The sequence below is a fragment of the Liolophura sinensis genome, chromosome 6, assembly GCF_032854445.1.
Source record: "Liolophura sinensis isolate JHLJ2023 chromosome 6, CUHK_Ljap_v2, whole genome shotgun sequence".
NCBI lineage: Eukaryota > Metazoa > Mollusca > Polyplacophora > Chitonida > Chitonidae > Liolophura > Liolophura sinensis.
The window spans coordinates 34,109,130-34,133,455 of NC_088300.1; the positions used below are offsets into that span (position 1 = coordinate 34,109,130).

At 39.6% G+C, this 24,326-nt stretch overlaps 1 protein-coding gene across 1 annotated transcript; it reads right to left on the reverse strand.

The window, feature by feature from the left end:
* Positions 1-5,769: 5,769 nt before the first annotated feature.
* Positions 5,770-9,143, reverse strand: LOC135468053 (zinc finger protein 84-like). Its single transcript, XM_064746076.1, has one exon. The coding sequence runs from the start codon at positions 9,141-9,143 to the stop codon at positions 7,746-7,748; it is 1,398 nt and encodes a 465-aa protein (XP_064602146.1). The 3' UTR covers positions 5,770-7,745.
* Positions 9,144-24,326: the final 15,183 nt, after the last annotated feature.

Sequence of the window (24,326 nt, forward strand, 5' to 3'; positions counted from 1 at the left end):
GATTTAAGTCTGAAGGCGTGGTAGGTAGCAGCCGAACGTCAGTGGGTTTACTCCTAGCGCTCCGGTTTCCCTCCACACACAAGCCTGACACCAGTCATGTAACACGGCGATCGTTGAACGAGATAAGCTGAACATATCCAACTCTTACTGCATTTACCAGGCAGCCGATTGTCTTTATGTGTCTTTATATATATATATATATATATATATATATATATATATATATATATATATATATATATATATATATATATATATATATATATAAATACAAGTGGAAAAACCTTTACTGTAGTATTTAACACCAATCAAACAAACAAGTCTTTTAAGAAAACCTGCATGCTAGCTTTCAGTTTGCTGTGAGCACTCGTGTTACACATTTCTACTTTTCAAGGCAAAGCCGGTGACACAGTTTAATTGATATATCATAACACACTTTCAAAATGATTCAGCATAGCTGCAAACGAAGTGTACAGGTTTAGAAAGGTATATTCCTGTATACGATCAATGTTCGCTTCACTTTGACTTGCTCCTCCGGCCTTTAGCCTTAAAAAATAGACCTTTACCGAAGTGTGCATGAGTGGGTAAAGTTTAGAAATGGTAATATTTTATGCAAGCGTAAAAAAAGATTCTGGAATATTAACAGAAATATATTTTCCGTTTAAAAACATTGCGCAGATCGATATAGATGTGTATAGCTGCATTACTGGAGAATTTTGCCCCGAATACAAGCTTCTCGATGCTTTCGCTAGCCGGGTAATCTAGACTGCAACAGCTAAACCATTAGGCCGTACAAAATAGGCGACGTAGCGTGTTTGGATCACCAAAAAACCGCGTATACCACCTGAGGTCGACATGTGGTTTTTCATGTACAGTACGTGTATATGTGCAGTCGTTTTCTTTGGAGCCTGTCGGGTTAGTTTTCCCCGCTCATGACAAAATTCATGACAAAATCCACAGTCTTATAAGACGAGATATTTGTACATTTCACTTATAAATTGAGCAGCAGAATGACTGAAGGACCTCCTACTAATGCGGTTGCTGTGAGTTCAAGCCCAGAACACGCAGGCTTCCTGCCAGGTCGTAAACGTACGTGGGAACGCCATCCGGCAACCTGCGGTAAGTGGTGGGCACACACCGGGCTCTGCCCACTTTCCTCCCACCATAATGCTTGCCGCCATCGTATGAGTGAAATCCTCTTGAGGTAAACACCAAACAAATAAATAAATGAAAAAAATATAAAATAAATTGTGACTGACTCCACAATCTTTACTTCTACGATGGTGGTTTTGTGAGTGGACAAAACCGGATTAAACCACCAACCTTTGGCAAAGTCAATGAAAATTTGAATTCACACATGTTTTCAGGCTTTCAACCATGAGTCAGCACGCACAAAGTCACCAGCATCTTACTGCTATCACGCAACCTCACAAGTGCATGGGGCCTACACTAGCCAGCATGCAACCTCGCTATAGGGTATGCATCCTATACCATCTAGCGTGCAGCCTCACTACCGTAGCCTACCCGTCAGCATGTACCCAACCTCAGCAGTGTAGGCCCTCTTTTTAGTAGCATCTGTCAGGCTGATGAGACGCAAAATAGCTGGACACTGACCAAGCCAACGAATTTTACAGGTATTTTTAACAAGTATGCTATTGTCTTTGTTCGTATTTCTTAACACCAATGTGTTAATTAAAATTCTGGACATTATTTTCTTAATTTCGACTGTTTGAGAATTTTCACTATTACAAATGGAAAATTGCAAAGCAGTACCGGCGAGTACAAAAAGCACGTGACTTTTAATACCTGTATTTAACAGAATAAATTGACCTGTATACCGCGTTGTACGAATAGATTAGTAGTCCAAGGGAGATCACTCCTATCGCACTACATACACAAAGATTGTCTCCATGTATAATGTTTGTGTTAGTAAATGTCCCTTATGTACTAGATTCTATAAGTTGCTGTGTTCTTTAGGAAAATCCGTGATTGCGTTTGCGTTATCTCTGTATTTGAATTGCATACATCACCATACTTTATATTACCAAAATTTGAACATCTGAAACGAACAATTAAAATACGTAAACCCTGCTATTACTATTGCACATTTTTTAAGAACTGTACATTCTTGTGCCGGCAAACCAAATTTGATGTTGTATATAAGAATTCCAGATGATCTCCGCCCGTTCTCCACCAGTCGACGGGAAAACCATCTCACTGGCAAGGTAACTGACAAACCTCCTGATTAAAAGCCGCACAAGCCAGTATCGAGATTCGAACCTGCAAACTTACTGTCCTAAGACTAATGGACTTCAAAAGATTTTTTCAGTACATTTCTGTGTTTTGTGTGTCATGAAACTATCATCCACCTAACTTGCCACCCATTGAATGAATTAACCTTTTTAAATGTTGGTACTATTAAGGCTTTACGGTATGATCTGACTACTATACACTGATCAGAGGCGTTTTAGACAGTTTGCAGATTTAAAACACCTGCCATCGCGTGACCATGCCTACAGTCAATTGAAATCTGATCTACACGTCAGATTATGTGGGCTATGCGATCAAGATGTGTCCCAAAGCACTCTGATTTTTGCAGAATGTATACCATGCAAACAGCAATGATCGTAGCCGATCAGCTCAGGACCGTGTCAGCTCGAGGTTTCAAGTTCAAATCCAGCTCTCTCTGAGTCGGCTGCAGTATAACTCGAAGAGGCACGAGGTGGTACCGATATAGTGAAGCGGCACAGCAAACGTACTGTGATGATAATACCAAATCTGGCACACTGGTAGACAATAGCACTATAATTCTGCTTCTTTACGTCTTTGATGATCATTTTACAAAAATAGGAAGAGTTTGAGGACAGATGTGTCAAGAATAGACATAAAAAAAACAACCAGTATATTTATATACTAACTGTAGAATTGTGAAACTGAGTTTGATGTGCAGTATCCTTAACACACGAGTATTTAGTCAATAATTTGTGAGGGTGTTCGAAATCTTCACATTTTAGACACGATCTAACAAACGCTACATGCCCTAGGCAGAACCCTTTGATATATTACTATCCAATTAGCAATATTGTACAGGCTAAATGCGCTCAATTGTGAATGACGCCTTACTTTGGCTTTAAGCCTGAACGCCGCAGCCAAGAGATCCAGAGGACACCACAGTGGAGTCAAATAGTATACTGACAGTATACCGAAAATACATTCTGCAGATATTCTGAACCGCAAATCTTAATGTCACTTTTCCTTGTGACGTTTTTTGTGTTATTTCTGCGTACATGTATTTTAGCACCATTTTGTTTGCTTTTTTTCAGTGCTTGAGATCATAAGCCATTCTGACACCAGCTTGTATTCAAATGCACTCAGGCTCTTTACTTATTTTTTTCTGGTTTCTTTCTTCGGATATTTGATTATATCAGCTGGTTTCTACTTGTCACAAAGAAACTGGGTTTAGGGCCACGTATAAGACTTAAGTTAAGGGTTAAGTTTTACGACTTATCGGTCTTAAGTTTTGGGACCTCTTTTGTCGGAAGTCGTAACTTGAAGACAGTACTAACTCACAAGTTTTAGTTTACGTCACGACTTAGAACTTTGGACTTTTAGCGAAACGGTGCCATGACCAGTGCGGTAATTCGGGGATTTGGCCCCAGAGAGGTTACATAAAAAAGTTGAAATGTCAAAATCCCATGGACCATGGAAATTTTGCTTGCTTAGAAATAACCCGCAGTCTGTGTTCGTGTACATACTTGTCTGATAAGGTATTTCATCACGGACACGGACATTGTAAAAATCATATCGCTCTCAGTTATGTTAACGCGTATATGTAATGTGACCATAACAATTTGTCTTTCAATGAAATGATTGAATCCATCCATTTGACTCTGCATGGATGGACAAGAAGACTTTCAACGTTCTGAGGCGTTCAATGTTCGATGTGCACAATGAAAGTTCTAAAATGATTCTCACTGGAACGGAACTTAGTTTAAATGCATGTCTGAAACATTGTGGTGGCCGACATGAAGCTTTGCCAAATTCAGAGCCTATACAAAGTTACATATATACCCACACATCAAAAAGGATTGTCGACGCCATTTTTCCTGTGTACAGCAATCATTTTCACAGGCGATTTTCGCGATGATGGTTTTATCGGATTTACTTTACTTTGGTTTATTAACCAAATTGTCGACTTTTTCCAGATGTTATCCAAGAAAATCTGTATTCTAGGTAGCTGTGTCTGTATGACGAGATCTCTATGGGATATGTGCATACATGACATGAAATTAGGCTGGATGCATGCATGAGGTCTGGGTGCCAGCCGGGTTTGGAACTCCAAGTACACTTCAGTCCATGCATTCCTAAATCGAAAGTTATCTTATTCATGTCACATTTTTGCCTCACACTGTGGCACGTCGGACATCCTGTATGATTGTTTTTGCTTTTATGGGCGTTTGCGTACTCTATAACGGTCGTACGAAGACAACTTGTTTAATTCCGCTACTAATTCCATCAATATTTCACGAGCATATATGGGAGAAAGTGACAGTTACATACCAAAGGTCGGTAGTTTTAAGCCGGACACTCCAACTTCCTCCATCCATTGTAAAGTGAAAAATTTTAAAGTAGGGCGCTAAAACAACAATCAAATATATCATATATATTTTCGAAAAACTCATGAGTCTATGCATGGGTGCCGATGAAAATCCACGTATCCAGTTTGGCACGTTTACGAATCTCAAATTTTCATCATGTCTTCAGACTGGCCATAAATTTATTCATAATTTCAGCATTGTTAGCGGAAATGTGTACAGAGGCCTCGAATCGCCACCTAAGTATTAGAACCTGATTTTCGGGGTGCGTGGCGTGTGCTGTTTTTCATGCGCGGTGTATAGCACATTTAACATTCGTCATATATATATGCGAGATCCTGATGGTTGTGCGTATAATATACATTATGAAAGGCTATAATCGCCCACTTCATTGAAATGTTATATTGATATATTAGGTTCTTTAATGACATATACATGCATAACAAACTCCGCCATATAATATATCGGCTGTTGAAGCATTATCAAGCATTTATAAAAGATTGATTAGGTTCTTAAATGTCACATTGGAAGGATTGCAGTGGAGAATAAATCGGGCATTCAACGCCAACAGCTGTTGCATTAAATGAATTCGTCTATGGAATCCATAAGTTCACCAAAAAGCTAATACTGCATAATTCACTGCATAGCACATCTTTAAAGCCTTGTTTGGGAGTAATTTTGATTACTAAGACTTAATGTAAGTAGATCTTCATTTCGTGTTGATTATAGTTTTTATCATTAATTTAATTGATTTATTTTTTTCTGAGTTTTACGTGGTAATCAAGAATATTTCATTTACGCGACGGTGGACAGCAAGAGTAAGTTGCTGCCAGACCTTCCCACGTACCACGAGAGCGCAGCGGAGCGAGAATGAGCTGGACTTGACCTCGCAATGATCGCATTGGTGAGAGGCTTCAGGGTCATAGCACGCTAAGCACTAGGCCATGGAAAATCCCCCCCCACTCCACCCCCGCCACACCCCCACCCTGTCCCACATACACATATCATATCACATTCTAACACTCCGCCAACAGATTTTCTGTTAAATTAACAGATTAGTATCAGATTTTTTTCAGCATCACGTCACATTATTGGGAATGGAAATGTGATGCAAAATGTAGTAGAACAACTACGAGAATTTGAAGTACATCATGTACGTTTAATCAATGCTCATATAACTATTTTTACAGTCATACCAAACAAAGGTGTAAAGGGGTAAACAAATACTTCATCACTTGTCAGATCAATGACAAAGCAACACACAACGTACAGGTAGGTGATGACAAATAAATTAATACACACTTTCTACGCATTTACATTTATGCACTGTACTTACACACCACTAACAGGTCATTTTGTATGGGACAATACTGAACATACCGGATCTGATCACATCATTACATCAATAAATGAATTTTCCTTTTTTTTTTCTTCCTTTGGTACAGGCCATACCCCACCATTTGGGCTTCTGATAAATTTGAAAGATTCAGGTTGCTACAGCTGAATTCAATACCAGAGAATTGTTTTTTTCTCTCTTTGGATTTGTACATGCTTTTACCTGGATAAATGATTAGCTGACAAGAGAATAAGTCGTGTGTCAAAAAATAAAGCTATTTTACTATTTATCTGACAAAAAAGTACAATGTATATTGATGAAATGAAGATCAAAAAACATAATACTGCAATGAAGAATTATCTGTAGCTACTTGTGCATACGTAAGCCTTTAGGCAATGGAGACGTTCACAAATTGTAGTCTCATCTTGACTAGATACACAGGTACACACATAGAAAATGTAAAAAAAAAATACTGTAAATTACTACATATTTCAGTCAAACTGTGCATAAACAAGAACAGAGTAACACACTGCACATGTAAATTTGTAACAAAAAATATTTGAAGTAACATTTTTTAACAAAAGCTATAACAAAAATTAGTGCATTACAGTGCAACATACTTTTCGTGTACTGTTCTAAGCACAAAGGAATAAAAATTGTGCTCAGAAAATGTGACAACATGTAGTATCTAAGACCAGAATAACATGAAAAAATTTTCTTTAGTCCCAATAACAGTATGCTAATAATAATAATAACTATAATCAATACAATAAAGAGACAACTGACCTATTAATTTTATGGTTTTGACCTCAAAGACAGATAACTTAGTATTCACAGTTCAAGTAACAATGGTCATTAAGATCATGCAGACAAGGCCACTGTCCTAACGTCTTTTTTTTCACTCCAGACAAAGATAAGTGTGACATAGTTGTGTACCCTAATTCTTCAGCCTTTTCCACCGCCTCTACAGCCAATATTTTGAAATATTCCAAGAGAACTATGGGGTTTTGAGAAACAATTTGCACACTTTTATGAAGCTTGCATCTTTAGCGAGACAAACAAATTTCATAATAAATGTATTCATAAATTCCAAAGAAAAAAGTGCTTTAGAGGTTGAAAAGGTTGAAGGTTTACAGTAATCCCCCAAAAAATAATTCTATCAAATGAGACCATTGTCATAACAATATTCTGGTTATTTACATCATAAATATAGAACGTGTAGTATTCACATTTCGACTAAATGTAAGATACATACATTCTATCACATACATTTATACAGCTCAATACAAAAAATACTTACGTGCTGTTTTAACAAGGTATTAAAACAAAAAAAAACAAAAATATAAAAGAATATCTCCATGCCTTGCATTTTGGCCCCCAAAACCTTTAATCATTTAATTAAGCTTTAATGATTTAATAAAGCTTTAATCATTGAATTAAGCTTTAATCATTTAATCAAGCTCTAATCATTTAATCAAGCTTTAATCATTTAATCAAGCTTTAATCATTTAAACAAGACATTCATCAGGTGAAAGAAATAGAACTCAAATTCATGTACCAACATGCAAATGAGTTGGAATGACAAGCCTGTTTATAACTGGAATAGACTGCAAATATTTGTGCATTACCCTTAGTGCTTGTCTTTTTATTGAGAATTACAGAACATTTACTCTATTATGGATACATATATATTTTCATAAAAATGAACACAAACAAAACATGCCTTATTATCATTAAATCCATTGGTCAGTCTGGACTGAAATCACCATTCTTTGTATATAAATTGTTCATGAATGCCCACATGTTAAATGAATTTATTTATGCTCGCAGAGGTAATGAGCGACAAAGTCATATTTATCTCGGGACTGTTTTCCACACGTGTTACAGCATCGAATATCTGATTTATCGTGCATGCTTCTGTGGAGATGGTACATGGCCGGGTCTTGGAATATGACGCAGCAGTAGTCGCAGCGCAGGACGGCATCTCTTGCCATCAGATGAGCGATAAGATCCTCTGTGCTGAAATCAATCAGACAGATCCGCTTATTGGTGTGGCAATAGGCAGAGGAAGATGCCACCAATCCTGACGGGCTAACATCCAGCCCAGAGCTACTCATTGTCCAGCTAATACTCTTCTTCGGGTTTCTCGTCTTCGCACTTCCTCCGGCGTTTTTCAACGACAGCTTCCTTTGTTGGTGTGCTTGAGACTGAGATGACCTACTGCCCAGCAATGTCACTTGTTCTGATGTAGAATTATTGCTCTCGCTAGTGACACTAGCCATGTCTACTTCATCCTGCATCAGCATGCCTCCCTGGGGTTCGGATGAGCTGACATCGCAAACACTGGCACCGTCTTCACTGCATTTGAACTCTGCAACTGGCTCATCTATTTGCTCCCCTTCTGACTTCGGAACAGAAATTCCACTTATGCACATCCTCAGGTCGCCATCAAGATCGCCTCTTTCTGAGGTCCGTGTGCTGGACATCCTTTGAGATCTCTTTAATGCAGATGTCTCCCCATTGTCGCAGTAGAAACCTTGGTCGTCTGCAGGTTCTGCCTTTATACACAGCCCTGTGACGACATCCGCATGGATCCTCTCTCTGATACCATCACTGTCGTCTTCATCTTCCATATGCGACAAGTCGCTATCACTCTGACGAACACGCGTCACGAATGCTGGTTTGCGCTTCCTGGAAACCCCGTTTTCTTTAGTGTGTTGATCCCTCTGCCCTGTAGAATTACTGCCTTCATCACCGTCATCATTTTCTGATTTTATCGCAGCCGCCGTCTTCTTCAACTCTCGCTCTGCTGCCGCTATCTTGCTCTTGCTGAGGAGAGCCTCGTGTAAGACATGTTCCTCCAGATGTTGTTCTAGGCGAGGCTTCCTGCTGAAACCCATATTACAGATAGAGCACAAGTATGCCTTTTCACCTGTGTGGATCCGCTTATGGTTCTTCAGGTGTGAGGATTGGGCAAACCTTTTGTGGCAAATGCTGCAAGCATAAGGCTTCTCTCCTGTGTGGGTCCTCTTGTGTATGATAAGGTGTGCTTTTTGTGTGAAGCGCTTGTTGCAGATGGTGCAGGCGTACGGTCGTTCACCAGTGTGGGTTCTATGATGATCAATAAGACTGGCATTGGAAGCCAACTGTTTGCCACATGTATGACACTCAATTGTTCCATCATCACTGTTCAGTGAAAAATGTTGGTCCATTTTTTTCTGAAACTAATTAAAAAAACAAACCATACAATTTAGCAGTAAATCATTTATTTCAGTTTCTCTTAGGTAGTATGTCCAATCCACAAAATGCTTAAAAACACCATTTCAACCTTGTGATGACTATCAGGATTAAGCTACTTAATAAGTCAATGATATCAAAGTAATTTCCAGCAGCAAACCTCTAGACAGCAACTAGCAACATTTGTTCACCAGAACCAATTTATTTGGTTGGTGTTTTAGGCCATACTCATATGTATATGACGGTAGTAGGCATTACATGTATATGACGGTAGCAGGCATTATGGTGGGAGGAAACCAGGCAGAGCCTGGGGGAAAACCCACAAAAAACCATCCACATGTTGCTGGCAAACCTACACACGTATGGCCAGAGAGAAAGCCAGAATGAGCTGGGCTTAACTCACAACGACCACATTGATGCCAGAACTAATGATTAATTGCTCAAGAAACAATGATCTAGTTCAACTACCATCAGCTATGAGATGAAGAATACAAAAAAGGTTAGGCAGTAAACGATACACAGATTCCATGTTTGGATAGGAAAATAACAAACATTTTGGGAAAGGGCCTCTTTTAGACATTAGGCTATAGGTTAGTATTCAGTTAGTCCAACTATGATGACATCTTCGCTTTGATATGATTTCGAAGTCACCAGGGGCCTACACAGCAGAACTACATCCTTATATTTACTTTTCTGAGAGTAGTGCAAGGATTCTGCCACCTCAATGCTAAAGAACAAAGGCGAGGCCACTGAAATTGTAGAGCGCATCATGTGGAGTAGTTCATCTGAATTAAACGTTGAGGTCTATTTTCAACAATTTCTTATGTTTACCTGCCTCAACGTTTAATCATCGAATTCAAAGAAAGACGCTTTGCGAATTGAAGTGGGCCCGTAAATCCACTGTAAATCAGATATCATAATCAAAAGTGCATGGCATAAGCCACCCTTCGACCGAGGTTTAGCGCTAACGGGGAATAGGCCATGACAGCCGCAAGGATTATACGTGGTCTAGTTTTCGCTATCGAATAGAACTATTTTGTACTTTCCAAAGCTACATCACACCACTTCTACAATAATGAATGACTGGATGTACACAAGCACCACAAATTACAGTGTATATATGAAAATACGAAAGAAGATACCTCATGGGGGGTGTCAAAATGTCAAAATATATTCCCCGTAACAAGCCATTCGCATTTAGATTGCAGCGCCCTCTCTAAACAGCAAGAGTTAAGCCTACAAATCATTGATTTTGTGCCAGATTTAGACTTGGTAACTGAAACCTGAAGGCCTCACAAAGTTGCAACCGAAAACACGACTTTGGGTCGTTAAATAATAAATTAATTAATTATTAGCAAAAATATTTAAAGCCAAAAATACAAATTATTTTCAAACGAATGCTTTATAAGTGTGTCTGCGTGTATTCTATAAGACGGATCGGAAGCTAGAGACCACGTGATCTCCTTAGTAACAAACGGCGTAGGTGAGGAAAACGCTTCTCTCAACGTTATTGCATAGGAAAATTTCTATTTTTGAAACTTGTATCCGTTGAATTTGAATAATTGTCAGCTTTCCAGATATTCTGAGTATTTGTGAAGAGATTTTATGACGTTATTGATCGCTAGCGAAGTGGAAAAAGTGACCGTTTCCTCAGCGCTTTAGCATTGGGCGGCCATTTTGTTTTAGTCACGAAAGGGTGATCACGTAACCTCAAACTTCCGTCCCGTCTAGAATGGGGAGTGACCTGCATGCTCCACAAGAGGCTTCCAAAGCCGAGTGGTATAGCGTGCCGGTGCAGCATGATGATTCAGGGCTTCCCACCAACGCGGTCGTTGTAAGTTCACGTCGTACTATTGATTGTTTCTCCTCCGGTCGTACTAAGGAAGGTCTTCCAACAACCCGTCGATGGTCGCCGTCATATAATATTGACACATTCTTGAATAAATGTATTTATTTATTTATTTGATTGGTGTTTTACGCCGAACTCAAGAATATTCCACGTAGGCCTATACGACGGCAGCCAGAATTATGACAGAGCTCTTGAATAAATAGATAAGGACCCACGTTTTCCAACGTGAGCACTTTGTTTATGGTCGCGCAATAATGATGAGAATGTCATAACCCTTCAAGAAAATAATAGAATAGTTTAACAAAAGTATACAAATACATAAATAAATATTTTATTTTCAGACAGTGTTCACTTAATTATTTTATATTGACATCAACTGTAGGAAAGAGTGCGTCCCTGCATGTCCTGGTGTAATAAGGCTTCCAATAGAAAAATTTGCATGTGCCAGGCCAGTGAGTGTTTACAGTTTATTATAATGTTCCATGCCTACACGCATAGGCCAATATATCATGTATAGATGGACCCTATGTGTAACGTACATGTACGTGAATTAGGGCCTATAGACCTATATAGGTGACATGTTAGGCAACACAAAACGGCCGGTTAAAACATGCGCAGATCTTGGGATATAGATGCCTACTTAGCCAACACAGTTAAATGTATTTTTTATTTATTTATTTATTTATTTCAGTTTTTTCTGTAACGGCATACTCATTAATTTTTCACTTATACGATGACTGTTAGTTTTATGTGCAGAGACAGTCGGAGTGCGGACCTTTGATAAAATGTTCTTTCCTGTCATATGAGTCGATTAATCATTGCATTCATGCATGGACAATCTCATACAACACGATGTATATATATAATAGTTCCAATGTACACAATTGTCCCTTTCAACAAAGCCCGCAATCATTATTATCTAAAACACTGTGGAAATGGTCATGTAATTGAACGCTATTTGCAAGCGTCGAGTGTTTTTCGTCTATAGGTCCGTGATCATGCAAGCAGTGAATCTGTGACTGCGCTAATTTTAGAGGGATGGAATTACAAATGTCAGATTTTTGGTCTCCACACCGTAGACCATTCAGCTTCTTCACTGATAGCATAGAGGTATAATTTTTTTTCCAGAAGTGTCCATCAGTAGACATCATAATCTTCACTCAGAGGCAGTATGTGACCAATCACATGTTGGGAATTAAATTTCAATTGGATTCACTCTTCGTGCAGACTCCTTACCTTGGAAATAAGTATATGGGCATGCGTGTATAATGTTAAAGTTGAAGTCTTCATAATGAAGACAGTAAATAGGGTAGATCATCTATCGCAGGATGTCATCGGATAAGTTTTGGCTGTCTTGTATTTTGCATGAAAACCTGAAACCCTTGTCATTCGTGCTGATCTTTATTTCTGTGTAACTGTACGGCGTTTCAGTGGGTCTGTCACGTATTGTTTGCGTCCTCGGAAGTCTCCACATGGTGGGTGTGTCCGTTTCATTTGAATGTCGTCGTCCATGCAGGGGCTCGTTTTACACACATGTGGCAATTAACGTTGTGTCGAGGGTTTTTATCATGGTGACATACCTTTTCACTGCAAGTTGTCATGGAAGTTAGACCATGGGCACATGGGCCCCATGGGTTACACCGTTCGTGGAACGGGCTCCTGCCATACATGCGCGCCATTGCCATTACCATGATGGCCCGTTTGTTGTCATGTATTCACAAATTTGTTACGGTACTTTTCCACTCGAGCGGACTGTACTTCAGTTAGCATATGCATAAGGTGTAGCCCCGTCCAAACCATGGTACAAGTGAAAGACTAGTGAGTTACTGACGAACCTTGCCACACGTGACGTACAGATATACACATCCTTTTGGTGGAAGACAACTCATGTAACCCATGTCTTCAACGAACGTTAATTTTTTTATGTAATTGACTGGATGGTGTTTTATGCCCTACTCAGAATTATGATGGAATGAAACCGAGCAAAGCCTGGAGGAAACCCACGACCATCCGCATGCTTCTGCAGGACAACAGGAGAGAAATTAAGCCAGCATTAGGTGGATTTGAACACACAGCGACCGCATTGGTGAGAGTTTCCTTGGTCACTGCACCGTGCTGGCATGCTAACCACGTCGGTCCGTTTGTTTATCAATAACGCAAGCGGCCAAACGGGAGACGTTGAATGTTTATTGTTATCAAGGCCCCACAGACAGCGAGATAGGGGGAAAATCAAGGGGGGTGTTGGGGGGGGGGGGTATGGAGCGAGGATTTCGACTTTGTCGGCAGCACCCGCCTTCACTGCATGGCCTTTTGTTTCAACAACAACGAAAAATTCCGTCACTTTGTTCATTAATAATGAAGCTGTCTGTTTATAGGACATGCATGGTGCAATTAACTATATATAATTAAATCTTATATTAATAATTATAAAGCATCACCACGTATATGTATTATCACTTGATAATGATCCCGGCATGTGGATCGAAAGCTTGTGAAACCTTTTACATTTACGTGACAATGCCTCACCTTCATTATTTATAGCATTGAACCCACGTACAACTATGACTCTTATATTGTTGCGTGCGAATTAATCTGATAAATATGCTGTGTTTAATCTCATTTCCAGTTACAAAGTTCCTGCGTTTCCAGAACGATGAATTCTATAATTCTGTTAACATTATTCTGGTCGCAAAATGGCTGTCGAGTTATTTTACGCTGTTACTTAAGTTGATGTAACGAGCAAATCCTGTGCACACAGTATTAAGCACATTTCCATTGATTAAGAATATGCATGTCTATAGGTATATATTATGTGTACTGAGTAACTTGGCTTGAACGCCACCATGCATATACGTTTATTAAACGCGTGACTAATAAAAAGTACTCTGCCATCAAGTATATGCCGCAAAATATTTTCATTTGTATTCACCAAATATGTTTATTCAGAAGTTGTATATTTGTAATATATATATACATATATAACTATATGTAAGTGCTCCCAAATATATTCACTCAGCACGCATGCCTAGTTCATTAAAATAAATGTGAATCGACCGTGCATTTTGGTTAAAGTAAAGCTGCGTCGTCCCGAATAACGATCATTGTCATTAATGACGAAGGAAATCATGGAAAGAACTGATGCATACTCAAGATCGCCTCGGGTACTTCTTTTTATGTGTTTTAGCACTGATCATGGCGTGCATCATTCAGTGGAATGGAAACGCCATTCAACAAACTACCACCACCACCGGGTAGTGTTTATGCTCGGGAATAAAGGCTCACGAATCGTACCATAAAGCTGCCTCGCATGTTTTTATAAATGAAGGCTAAGTACAGAGACCATTCAGAGGGTACTCTATCTAGGCGTTCTAAATATATATCGTCATGGTGGAGTTAAATCAGTTTGCATGTATATAGCTATAATACAATATCTCCGGAAATGAGATATATACGTGGTCAGTAAACATTTCAGTGACGTCAAAAGCAACCCATCTAAATTTCACTTAAAAGCACGCTTATATTGATATATATAGAATCGATGCGACGGATAAAAGGACAAATCTGAGCCCAATTTATTGAAAGACATTAATCTAATGACATTTATTTTATTTATTTATTTAATCTAATGAAAATCATCAATTTATTAAAAGACATTAATCTAATGAAATCCAGTTCCCATCACCTGCATTTATATTGGCAAGCTGTATGAGTTTCTAAGTCAAGGAGATAAACGTGGATAGTAGCATTATGGGTCTGTAATTGTGACAGCCAGTTGTAAGCCTGTTGGTGCTTTCATATCGGCAGATTTATGCCTACACGAAGATGTGTCACTTTTCATGATGGGGCGTCTAACTGTGAACGGTCAGACAGCAGCTATAGTCTGAACCATTTCAAATTGTTAAAGGAGAATTGCATTGCAAACGCCAGACGACAATATTTTTTGTGGATTTTCCGTACTTACGCATTATAATTCGTAAAATCTGATTTGGAGACTACATATCGGTGGACAACTGCTATGTCCTGTGAATGGACTATATAACGAGAGGCACATTATTAAATGTATTTATTTATATTTTATTTGTGTTTAACGCCATACTGAAGAATATTTCACTTATACGACAGCGACCAGCATTAAGGTGTAAGGGAACTGGGAAAGCCCGGAGAAAACGACCACCCCCATTTTGCTAGCAGACGTACGTCCGGGGAGGATGCACGTTACGACCCACACTGTATAATGACCCTACCGTTACTGCATAGTCGCTGACCGACATTGTTTCTACTTTAGGCGCACATTGTTATATTAAAAAATCTACCGATGATATCAAAATTTTCGTCACCGATGCTGCGGTATGTTTCAATCGATCAAGTAAGAACATGATTCCTCAGTGATGCTGGCGTATTTGTTTGTCTTAAATGCTGTAAAATGTGATTCCAACATGACAAAATGTTATGCAGCCTACATATTTTGATGATTATTTGAAAATACATAATGTAAGAATACAAATCTTTTTAACATCTGTACTGTGAAATAAACGAAGAAGTGCGGAACACAACACTTAAAGGGGGGCCTCCGTGACTCAGTCGGTTAGCGCGCTAGCGCAGCATAGTGACCCAGAAGCCTCTCACCAATGCGGTCGCTGTGAGTTCAAGACCAGCTCATGCTGTCTTCCTCTCCGGCCGGTACGTGGGAAGGTTTGACAGCAACGTGCGGATGGTCGTGGGTTTCCCCCGGTCTCTTCCAGGTTTCCACCCACCATAATGCTGACCACCATCATATAAGTGAAATATTCTTGAGTACAGCGTAAAATACCAATCAAAAAAAAAAAAAAAACAACAACACTTAAAAGCGTAAATTTGACTTTAAGATAGTACTATAGCATGTTCTGAACATTTTTTAAAATGTTAAATTTTTTTAACTTGAGTTAATTTAACTTTTACCTTCCATCAGAGTATCAGTATTGGATTTGACAAAACTGCAGTTTTGTTTAGCATTTCAGATGTAGGAGTGTACGATAAACCTAAGTTAATGTTGCATGAGTTTCTAACTATAAGTTCTCGATCCGGTAGCGAGTTAACTGGGTCATGTAGTCAATAAGCATTTATCACAAACCTTTTCTCTACGTATCAAAAGTCAGCAGCATAGGCTAATGGATTGAACTAGTGCCCAATCACACCACGAACATTTACGACCACCTGTGACATAAGTTCCTAGATATCCCCATCCTCCCCATTACGCTGTATTTTTTTTTTTTTTGTATTAAAAGTGATTATAAAATAAAAATAGACAAAAGTACTTTTTGTACATAGCGTTTTATCTGACGGAAGGAAATTGTCAACGTCGATCGATTTCTAGAATCCCTTATTGCATGCACGATGGGGATTGTAACAAATTATAACATTTAGCAGGTCGGGGCCGCATAATAAAGGTGCTTTACCATCATCAAACAGGATAGTCTTGAAATTCCCGTGGGGCAGAAACAGCGTGCCTCCAAGGATAAACCTCCGACCTATGGTAAATGAATGACGAATGTTCCAACGTGAGACGTGCTAGGTGCGCGTTATATTAGTTGAAGGCAAGTGATCGGCAACAAATGAAAGAATGAGTATCTAAACAACCTGATGGACGACGACTGCTTGATGGCGACATCTAATCGTGAACATACAACAATGAATGTGTCATATGAACAAAGAAAGCGCGGATATCTAGAGAAATTCCGTACATGGCATAATTCAACTCTCATAAGTTCATCAGCGTTTTGTAGTTCATATCAGGATGTATCGTTGCTCACCGCGTTCATGAATGTATAGCACATTTCACAGTGTGCATGAATGGTAGAATTCAACCGCTATCTTTTTAATTTAAGGATATATATACCTATGCATAGGGTTTGACGTCATATGACGACGAGAAGTTATCAGGTGTATGTACATATATATACTGTGTCTGTGTAGTCTGTTGTTCATTAATTCTTGTTTTTGCAGTCACATATAACTGTGCATTAACAAATTGATAATGCTGAGGCGATGTACTGCAAGAAAACAATGTACATCTGCGGCCATTGCACGGGAAAAGGTGGATGAGGTCAACGGATATATTGGTCACGATGGCATACTTTTGTATTCTTTGAATTCGACAAATGTCAAAGGAAGTTGTATTTTTTTACTTGAAGTAGGATTACTGTCCTAGGGCGGTCATCTTTCGCCAGTATTTTGTTGCATTAGCTAATGACTTTGAGGAATCAACAAAGTGACAGAACACAAAAATAATCACAGGAAAAGTATTCCGCTTGGCAAATAGCTCTAAATACCACCTTCCTCCCACTCCTTTCCAATCACCACATCAGAGAAAAATCTGATAATGTATTGTCATTAAAACCAGAAATTCTCATATTTTAAGTATCATCTTTATTAACAGTGCTTGAAATGGGAATTAAGATTTAGCGACAGTTAGTATACACGCAGAAATTTTAAAATTAGCTCCTATCGTCCCTGCCAAAATTGAGGTGACAATATTATTACATATTTGTTTAGTGGAAACGTAGAAAGTGTTTGATTTTTTAGGTCTTATCGACAAAAAGACACACAGAATCCATTATGAAGCAGTTATTATGTACACATGCGTGCTTAACGAAACATTGGACAAAGATGTCACCAACACTATTCAGATATGTCACTGAAATCAACAGTCTTGTCATGGTTATAAACTGATCATCTTCTTACATTGTCACCAAAGGTATTAACGATCAGGAAAAATGGAAATCCTCTAATCCACTTGGAGACATTACTCTTTCTGTGTCATCGGCTGTGGTCTGTCACTCAGCCTTCACATCGCAAATGCTGAAGCTATCACCAGAAATTCTTGAGGAAGTTTAGCACATCGGCTCATAGCAGCTAATAGCCTGTCCATCGGATGAACGTTGAAATAACCTGGGTCTTCGGATGCTTAACCAGGGTGGTGGAACTAAAGCTTGGCCAGCGTGGCTTTAATAAAGGCCGGATTTGGAGTCAGTAGAATTTCTTCATGATACGTTCGAGACATCGGGTGGGGATTTTTGAACACACCGAAACCCTTTATCGCCAACCAGCATACACGATTTAATTGTCCTATTCTCTTGACAGAATCCACTGCATGTTAAAGGTAAACGTGGATTACATCGTCTCCCCAGACCCCGGCATGGTGGCTAAAACAAACACGAAAATAAAAAAGAGCAAATTAGAAAAACGAACAAAAAAACATTAGAAAATGAGTAAAAAGAAGAAAATGCCCAGAAGGCTGCTCACAAAGTAAATGCACGTGTTATCAGAGACAGAAATCCAGGAGGGTGGGGTAGTGAAAACCGATATACAGAAACAATGACTTATTACAGAAAAGGTCAAAATAGTAAACCGCTCATAAATGGCTGGAATAATTAATAGACTTGGACCAGAATTACTTTAGGCGAAATAGATTGCTCATACTGTTGAACTCGAAACACTGGTAACCGTCTCAGGCCACGCCTTTCTCACAGACGGCCGCAGTAAACGAGAGAACGGAAAGTGAGGAGAGGAAAGAGTGTAGAGGTGCACTACATTGATTCTTGCCTGTCTGAGAGCAGTGCCAGCTGAGGCCCTACAATGATTTGTTGCCAGTATCCACACGCGAGTTTTGTCAAGCGAAAACCAGTGACCAATCACAACTAAGAATGTATATAAAGTAAGAAATAGAAGGAGTAATACCGCGGTCAGCAATTCTCCAAGACTCCAGAAAGACGAAATGCTCTAAGCAAGTAGATTTAATCAGTGTCCTGGTACCATATTAGTTTATGAGTTGTCGTTAATTTAAAAAAATGGTCTTCTGTAGCCTAGTGGTTAGCATGTCAGCGCGACGCAATGAGCCAGAAGCCTCTCACCAATGTGGTCGCCTGGACTTCAAGAAGAAATTCAGAATTACTGAGTTGGTTCAGCTAAATATAAAAATGAGTTGCATTTGACTCCCAGACTTCCTGGGCTTATATTTTCCGAGAGGAACACTTCAGTGGACTAATGGTTTGAGCGACTGCCTCAAAGTCGGGGAATCCGAAATCAAACCCGGGTGGGGATCATACCAAAGACTTTCAAAATGCTACTTGTTGCTGCCTTGCTTGGCGCTCAGAGATGAGGCGCTGGATCAAGGAAACAGGGCTGGTGTGCCCGGTGTCAGTATAATGTGACTGGGTATGATGTCATGTCTGGTGTTCTCGGCATGATGCTTCAGAGGCGGCAGGACCTTGGCGGCATGGACTCCCCCTGCCACTAGAAGACACAATATATGTATACACACCTAATGACTTCGTGGCCATATGACTGAAAATTGTTAAGTACGACGTTAAACCCCCAAGCGTACGTACGTACTTACATACATACAATATGATAGATTGAAAGCCAATTATATGTCTAGTAAACCAAATATGATCTTCATTTTCTCTCCATAATATATTATAAAATAATGGTAAATCCCAACAATCTGTACGGTAATAGTGAGGTTACATAATAGGCCGCATAATTACAACCCAATGCGATGTCTAACGTTTGAAAGTCATTGAACATCTCCTGTCGCCTCTATAACAAGTAGAGATGATTCAGATAAAAACGTCAGTCTTCGATCATGCTTCTAAATATAGCTACTTGAGTGAGTAGATGGTCAAAAGGAAATCCCGGATGAAACTAAACAGTCGATTGTTCACTCAAAGTCAGACACATGTCAGTAGACATCGGGGGAAGTCTTAACTTTATGTAGATGACGTCTAAAAAAAAAACAGTACAATTTTTTTCGCCAAAGGCAATGTGTGTCTTTAAACATGGATGCTTCAAAGTAGTTACTCCTTTCAACACTATGCTTATCAAACCCCTAGGCCCGGGTTAAGCGGTTTTCGAGTTACGAAGCTGAGATTCTGGACAGTCCGTCCATAATTTAACAGAGAGACAGACTTGTTTTAAAATTTATGAAACTTTGAGTGAAAACGTTGATTGAAATCACAACACAACACCTTTTGTGCCAATATTTAACAATAAGCGATGACAGGACCGTTAACTGGGCAAAATGACCCAGAAGCCTCTCACTAATATGGTTGCTGTGAGTCCAGCCTATGCTGCCTTCCTCTCTAGCCGTAGGTGGAAAAATCTTTCAGCAACCTGCGGATAGTCGTGGGATTTTTCTGGGCTTTCACCGGCTTCCTCCCACCATAATGCTGGCCGCCGTAATATAAATGAAATATTCTTGAGTAAAAACATCAGTCAGATAAATAAATGAAGCCTACATCGGAATTCGAACCTATGAACTCTCAGGCCAACCGCATTGTGATTCATCCATGCGGCATTGTTGGTCAAGGGCCGATCGCGCAAATGTGAGAGCTACATTTGCCTCGTTAGCAAGGATAAGATTAGCTTTATCTATTTAAAGAATATAATTCCATCGTCACCTCTATCTCTGACAAGTTACAACGGAATTTACCCAAGACAACTGAACACTACAAAACTAAATTTGAATAACGTTATAATGTTAGGTGCGAAATTAGAAAATACGAGCAAGTCATAAAAAGCAGGTATTCGCTATTCATGTGGCTTTTAGTATACGAATAAATGTGTTCCAAAACTGCAGCTGTAGTCAGCTGCATAATTGTATTAAATGTGAGACATATTACAGGTGAGTCCAAAGTGCAGATGAAAACTGCGTTTATTTATTTATTTATTTATCTGATTGGTGTTTTACGCCGGACTATTTCACTTGTACGATGGTGGACAGCAACATTGTGAAAGGAAACTCGGTGGAGCCGGGGGGAAAACCACGACGACCCGAAGATTGCTCACAGACTTTTCCACGTAAGAAAAGCTGAGCATATGTTTGTATAATTGTACTGATGTCGAGCCGATGTTTGATCGTTGAAAGTTAGTCGGGGCCGGCAGAAAAAAATGGAAACGAAATGAAAATGAGTCGACACCATCGTGCATAATTAAAAACCATGGTGCAGCTTGATCTATCCTTTTGTATTCAGCACCTGCGGTAGACATACCAGGATTTATTATCAGTATATGAGTGAGTAATTGAGTGAGTGAGTGTGTGCTGGGGTTTTATCGTCGTACTTAACAGTTTTTCAGTCATATGATGACGAAGGAATCCTTAGAGTGCGTGTCTCCTTGTTGCGGGACGAATTTCCACCGCCCTTTTATCTAGTGCTGCTTCACTGAGACGGCTTACCAAAGGTAAGCATGCCGCCCCGCACCACCCATTATATTGATATCGGTCTACCAGTCGTTGCACTTTCTCCTTCATGCTGCACGTCAAGCGAGGGAGTTACAACTTCCTCTTTTAAGGTTAAGAATTGACCCTGGATCTCCCGCCCCCGAAGGGTACCAACTGAGCCATCATACAAGTATATGATCCGACTGCGGAAAGTATGGCCAAGCCCTTGATATCATGGAAACAAAATGAGACGGAAAGCGCATTTAGAGGTGATATAAACGACGGTAGCAGGTGGACATAAAACAGTCAGGGTCTGGTTACAAAGCTTTCAACATCGAATTTCAAAATGAAAGTCTTTCTTTTAACTGAGCTAATCTAGAGAATGATTAATCTTGCCTCTTACATCTGCTCCGCATGAAATCAAACCTGTGTCGGTTGTTAAAATATCATCAGTCACCATACGCCAACGCTACCCTAGTTTGCTTGATCCCTTTACATTATTCAGTGGTCACGTATTCAAAATAGAGACAGAAGAAAGAAACTCATTGGCCGAAATGTTTTTGGAGGGATGCGGTTGCGCAGACAGGGGAATGAAACAGATTGTCACTTCAGTGCATTCAGATCTTCAAAGTAACAATCTTTTAGAACGAGTCAACATAATAAAACAAAGTTTCGATTGTTCCTTCCGGTCGCCGAGATCATTTTTGTCTTAGTCGTTGATGTCAAATGGGCCTCGATACAGTCACATCTAAATACAAATGTGTTTTATTTAGGATTGCTATCGCCATGCATGCTAATAAAGTCGATGCATCAGATCAGCCAGAAGAAAATTTATTTGAAATCAATCAGACAACTAACACTATGTACCCGTTGTCATTATTGACGCTTATGTGTTGACTTTAAGGTCAAAGTGACTTTGGCTGATCTCAAAGTTTACCTGCTTGAGAGGCTTCTATTTTAAACCTTTTCCCTTGAATTCTTTGAATATATGACTGAGAAATTTAACTTAAGACCTTATATCCACCTTACAAACTGCATGTATAATCAAACTTGACAAAAGACCGAGTAATTTCTCATTGGAGAAGTCTTCAGCTGCCGAATACATTTCATGTAAGTTATAATCAACACGTCGATGAAAATTTGCCGATATTGTTTCAATATGGGGGGGGGGGGGGGCGGTGGTCCCCAGGGCTCTGTCCAGTTTCCTCCCACCATAATGCTGGCCGCCGTCGTAGTGACATATTCTTGAGTACGGCGTAAAACACCAATCAAATAAATACATAAATCAAATCAAATCAAGTCGTTAAAAGTAATGCAATAAGGATTAAAAATTAATCCACCAACCTGTATTAGACGGCCTAATGAATATCGTTTTACTTCCGCATCCGAATCCAACGTTAAATGCAGACTTTCAATGAGTCCTTGACGCCGTCTGAAGGAAGATTTTGATATACTGGCCAGCTCCCCACAAGCGGCCAGAAACAACCAGGAAAGTAATATTAAGGCTGTGGTAAATGTAAATGAATAAGCAGAAATCTCCCGTTTCCTCATCTTTCTGAACAGACTCATCCAGTTGTGAAACAGCACGCCGGTTTTATCAGTTTCCTACGAAAACATGTCCGAACAGGTAAAAGTATGTTTCAGAAGTCGACCGAGCTCTCAATTCCAGAGCTCGGAATCTCGCACGACGTCTGCATGTATGGTGAAAAGACTTTCCAGAGCTTGACGCTTATGAAGAATGTCCGAGGACAAGAACGGTAATAAATATTATATCTCCGTAGCTCAACCCTACACACTTATATGGACGTGGAGAAAAGAAGTTGAAGACGTGGGCGTATTGTTTTAATGCTATAACGAGTTTCAGTTTTCTAAGGTTTATTCCAAGAACTCCCCCTCTGGGCGGGGAAACATTGTGTTAGATTTGGTCTGTTTAAACCGCGGGCACCTGTCCATTGTGATTCCCTTATCGGACATCACCGGCAATAGTGGAATAGTCTTAATATCTTACCTGTCCCAGACCGTGACACAGTTTTGCGTGACCCTAGTCTGGAACAGCAAGCGCTGGTTAAAACATCGTCTGGCATGTACGGGTCGATGGCATCCTACATCACATCATGGTCCTTTGGGAAAGTGCCTCGGAATAACTCCAAGGCATACAAGAATATTTGCCGACTGATGTTCAGCCACGAGGGAAACAACATCTGGAAACAAATAAATAGCGCTTCCTTTTATCTTTAATTATACCGTGGCTTATCAGGCCAGTTGAGGTCGATGTGTGACTTATCGATTGTATAAGTGCGTTTTCCGCGAGAGCAGCAATGACCCCTGCCCACTCACAGGAAAAAACACATTTGTCTCAATTGAAAACGACAGCGATGTTAGCATTTAACAGATTAAAGGGGAATCAACTTTGCGTCCAATTGGTTCAGGAGGGAGCAATAAAACAAGAACTATTGTATTTCATTTGCTGAATACTGTATTACCGAGAGAATATAATAATCTTTATTGAAGTAGGGCATTTTACCCATGTGCATATAGCTCAAAAGACGCACAAATGAATGGCGAACGGGCGATAATAGGATAGTGCGGAGAGTCAGTCAAATATCTCATTCTTATTTATAAATGTTTTGTAAACATTTACCGCATCTATATCCCGTTAACTTGACGCCAGTTCGATAAAGAGTTGATGGAGTTTCGAGAAAGTAACTTGATGGCGTGAAAAATTTCTCCTTACTCTAGAAGGTTGATCTCGACGCATGCATTTAAAATACCGGTATAGATTATCAAATAAGTACGTCCTGTTAAAGAAAGAGTGTATATAAACCATGGCGCTTCTATGAAGTACACGTTCTAGGTGTTTTTACTCTCATATATCAGCGGGTCGGCGCCGTCATATAAGTGAAATATTCTTGAGTACGGCGTAAAACATCAATCGAATAAATAAATAATCAGCGGGTCGACTGTATATACCTAACCAGGTTTTCCAGCAATCTGCGGATGGTCCTGGGTTTCCCCAGGTCTCTGCCCGGTTTCCTCCCACCATAATGCTGGCCGCTGATGTATAAGTGAAATATTCTTGAGTACGGCGTAAAACACCAAATAAACAAATAA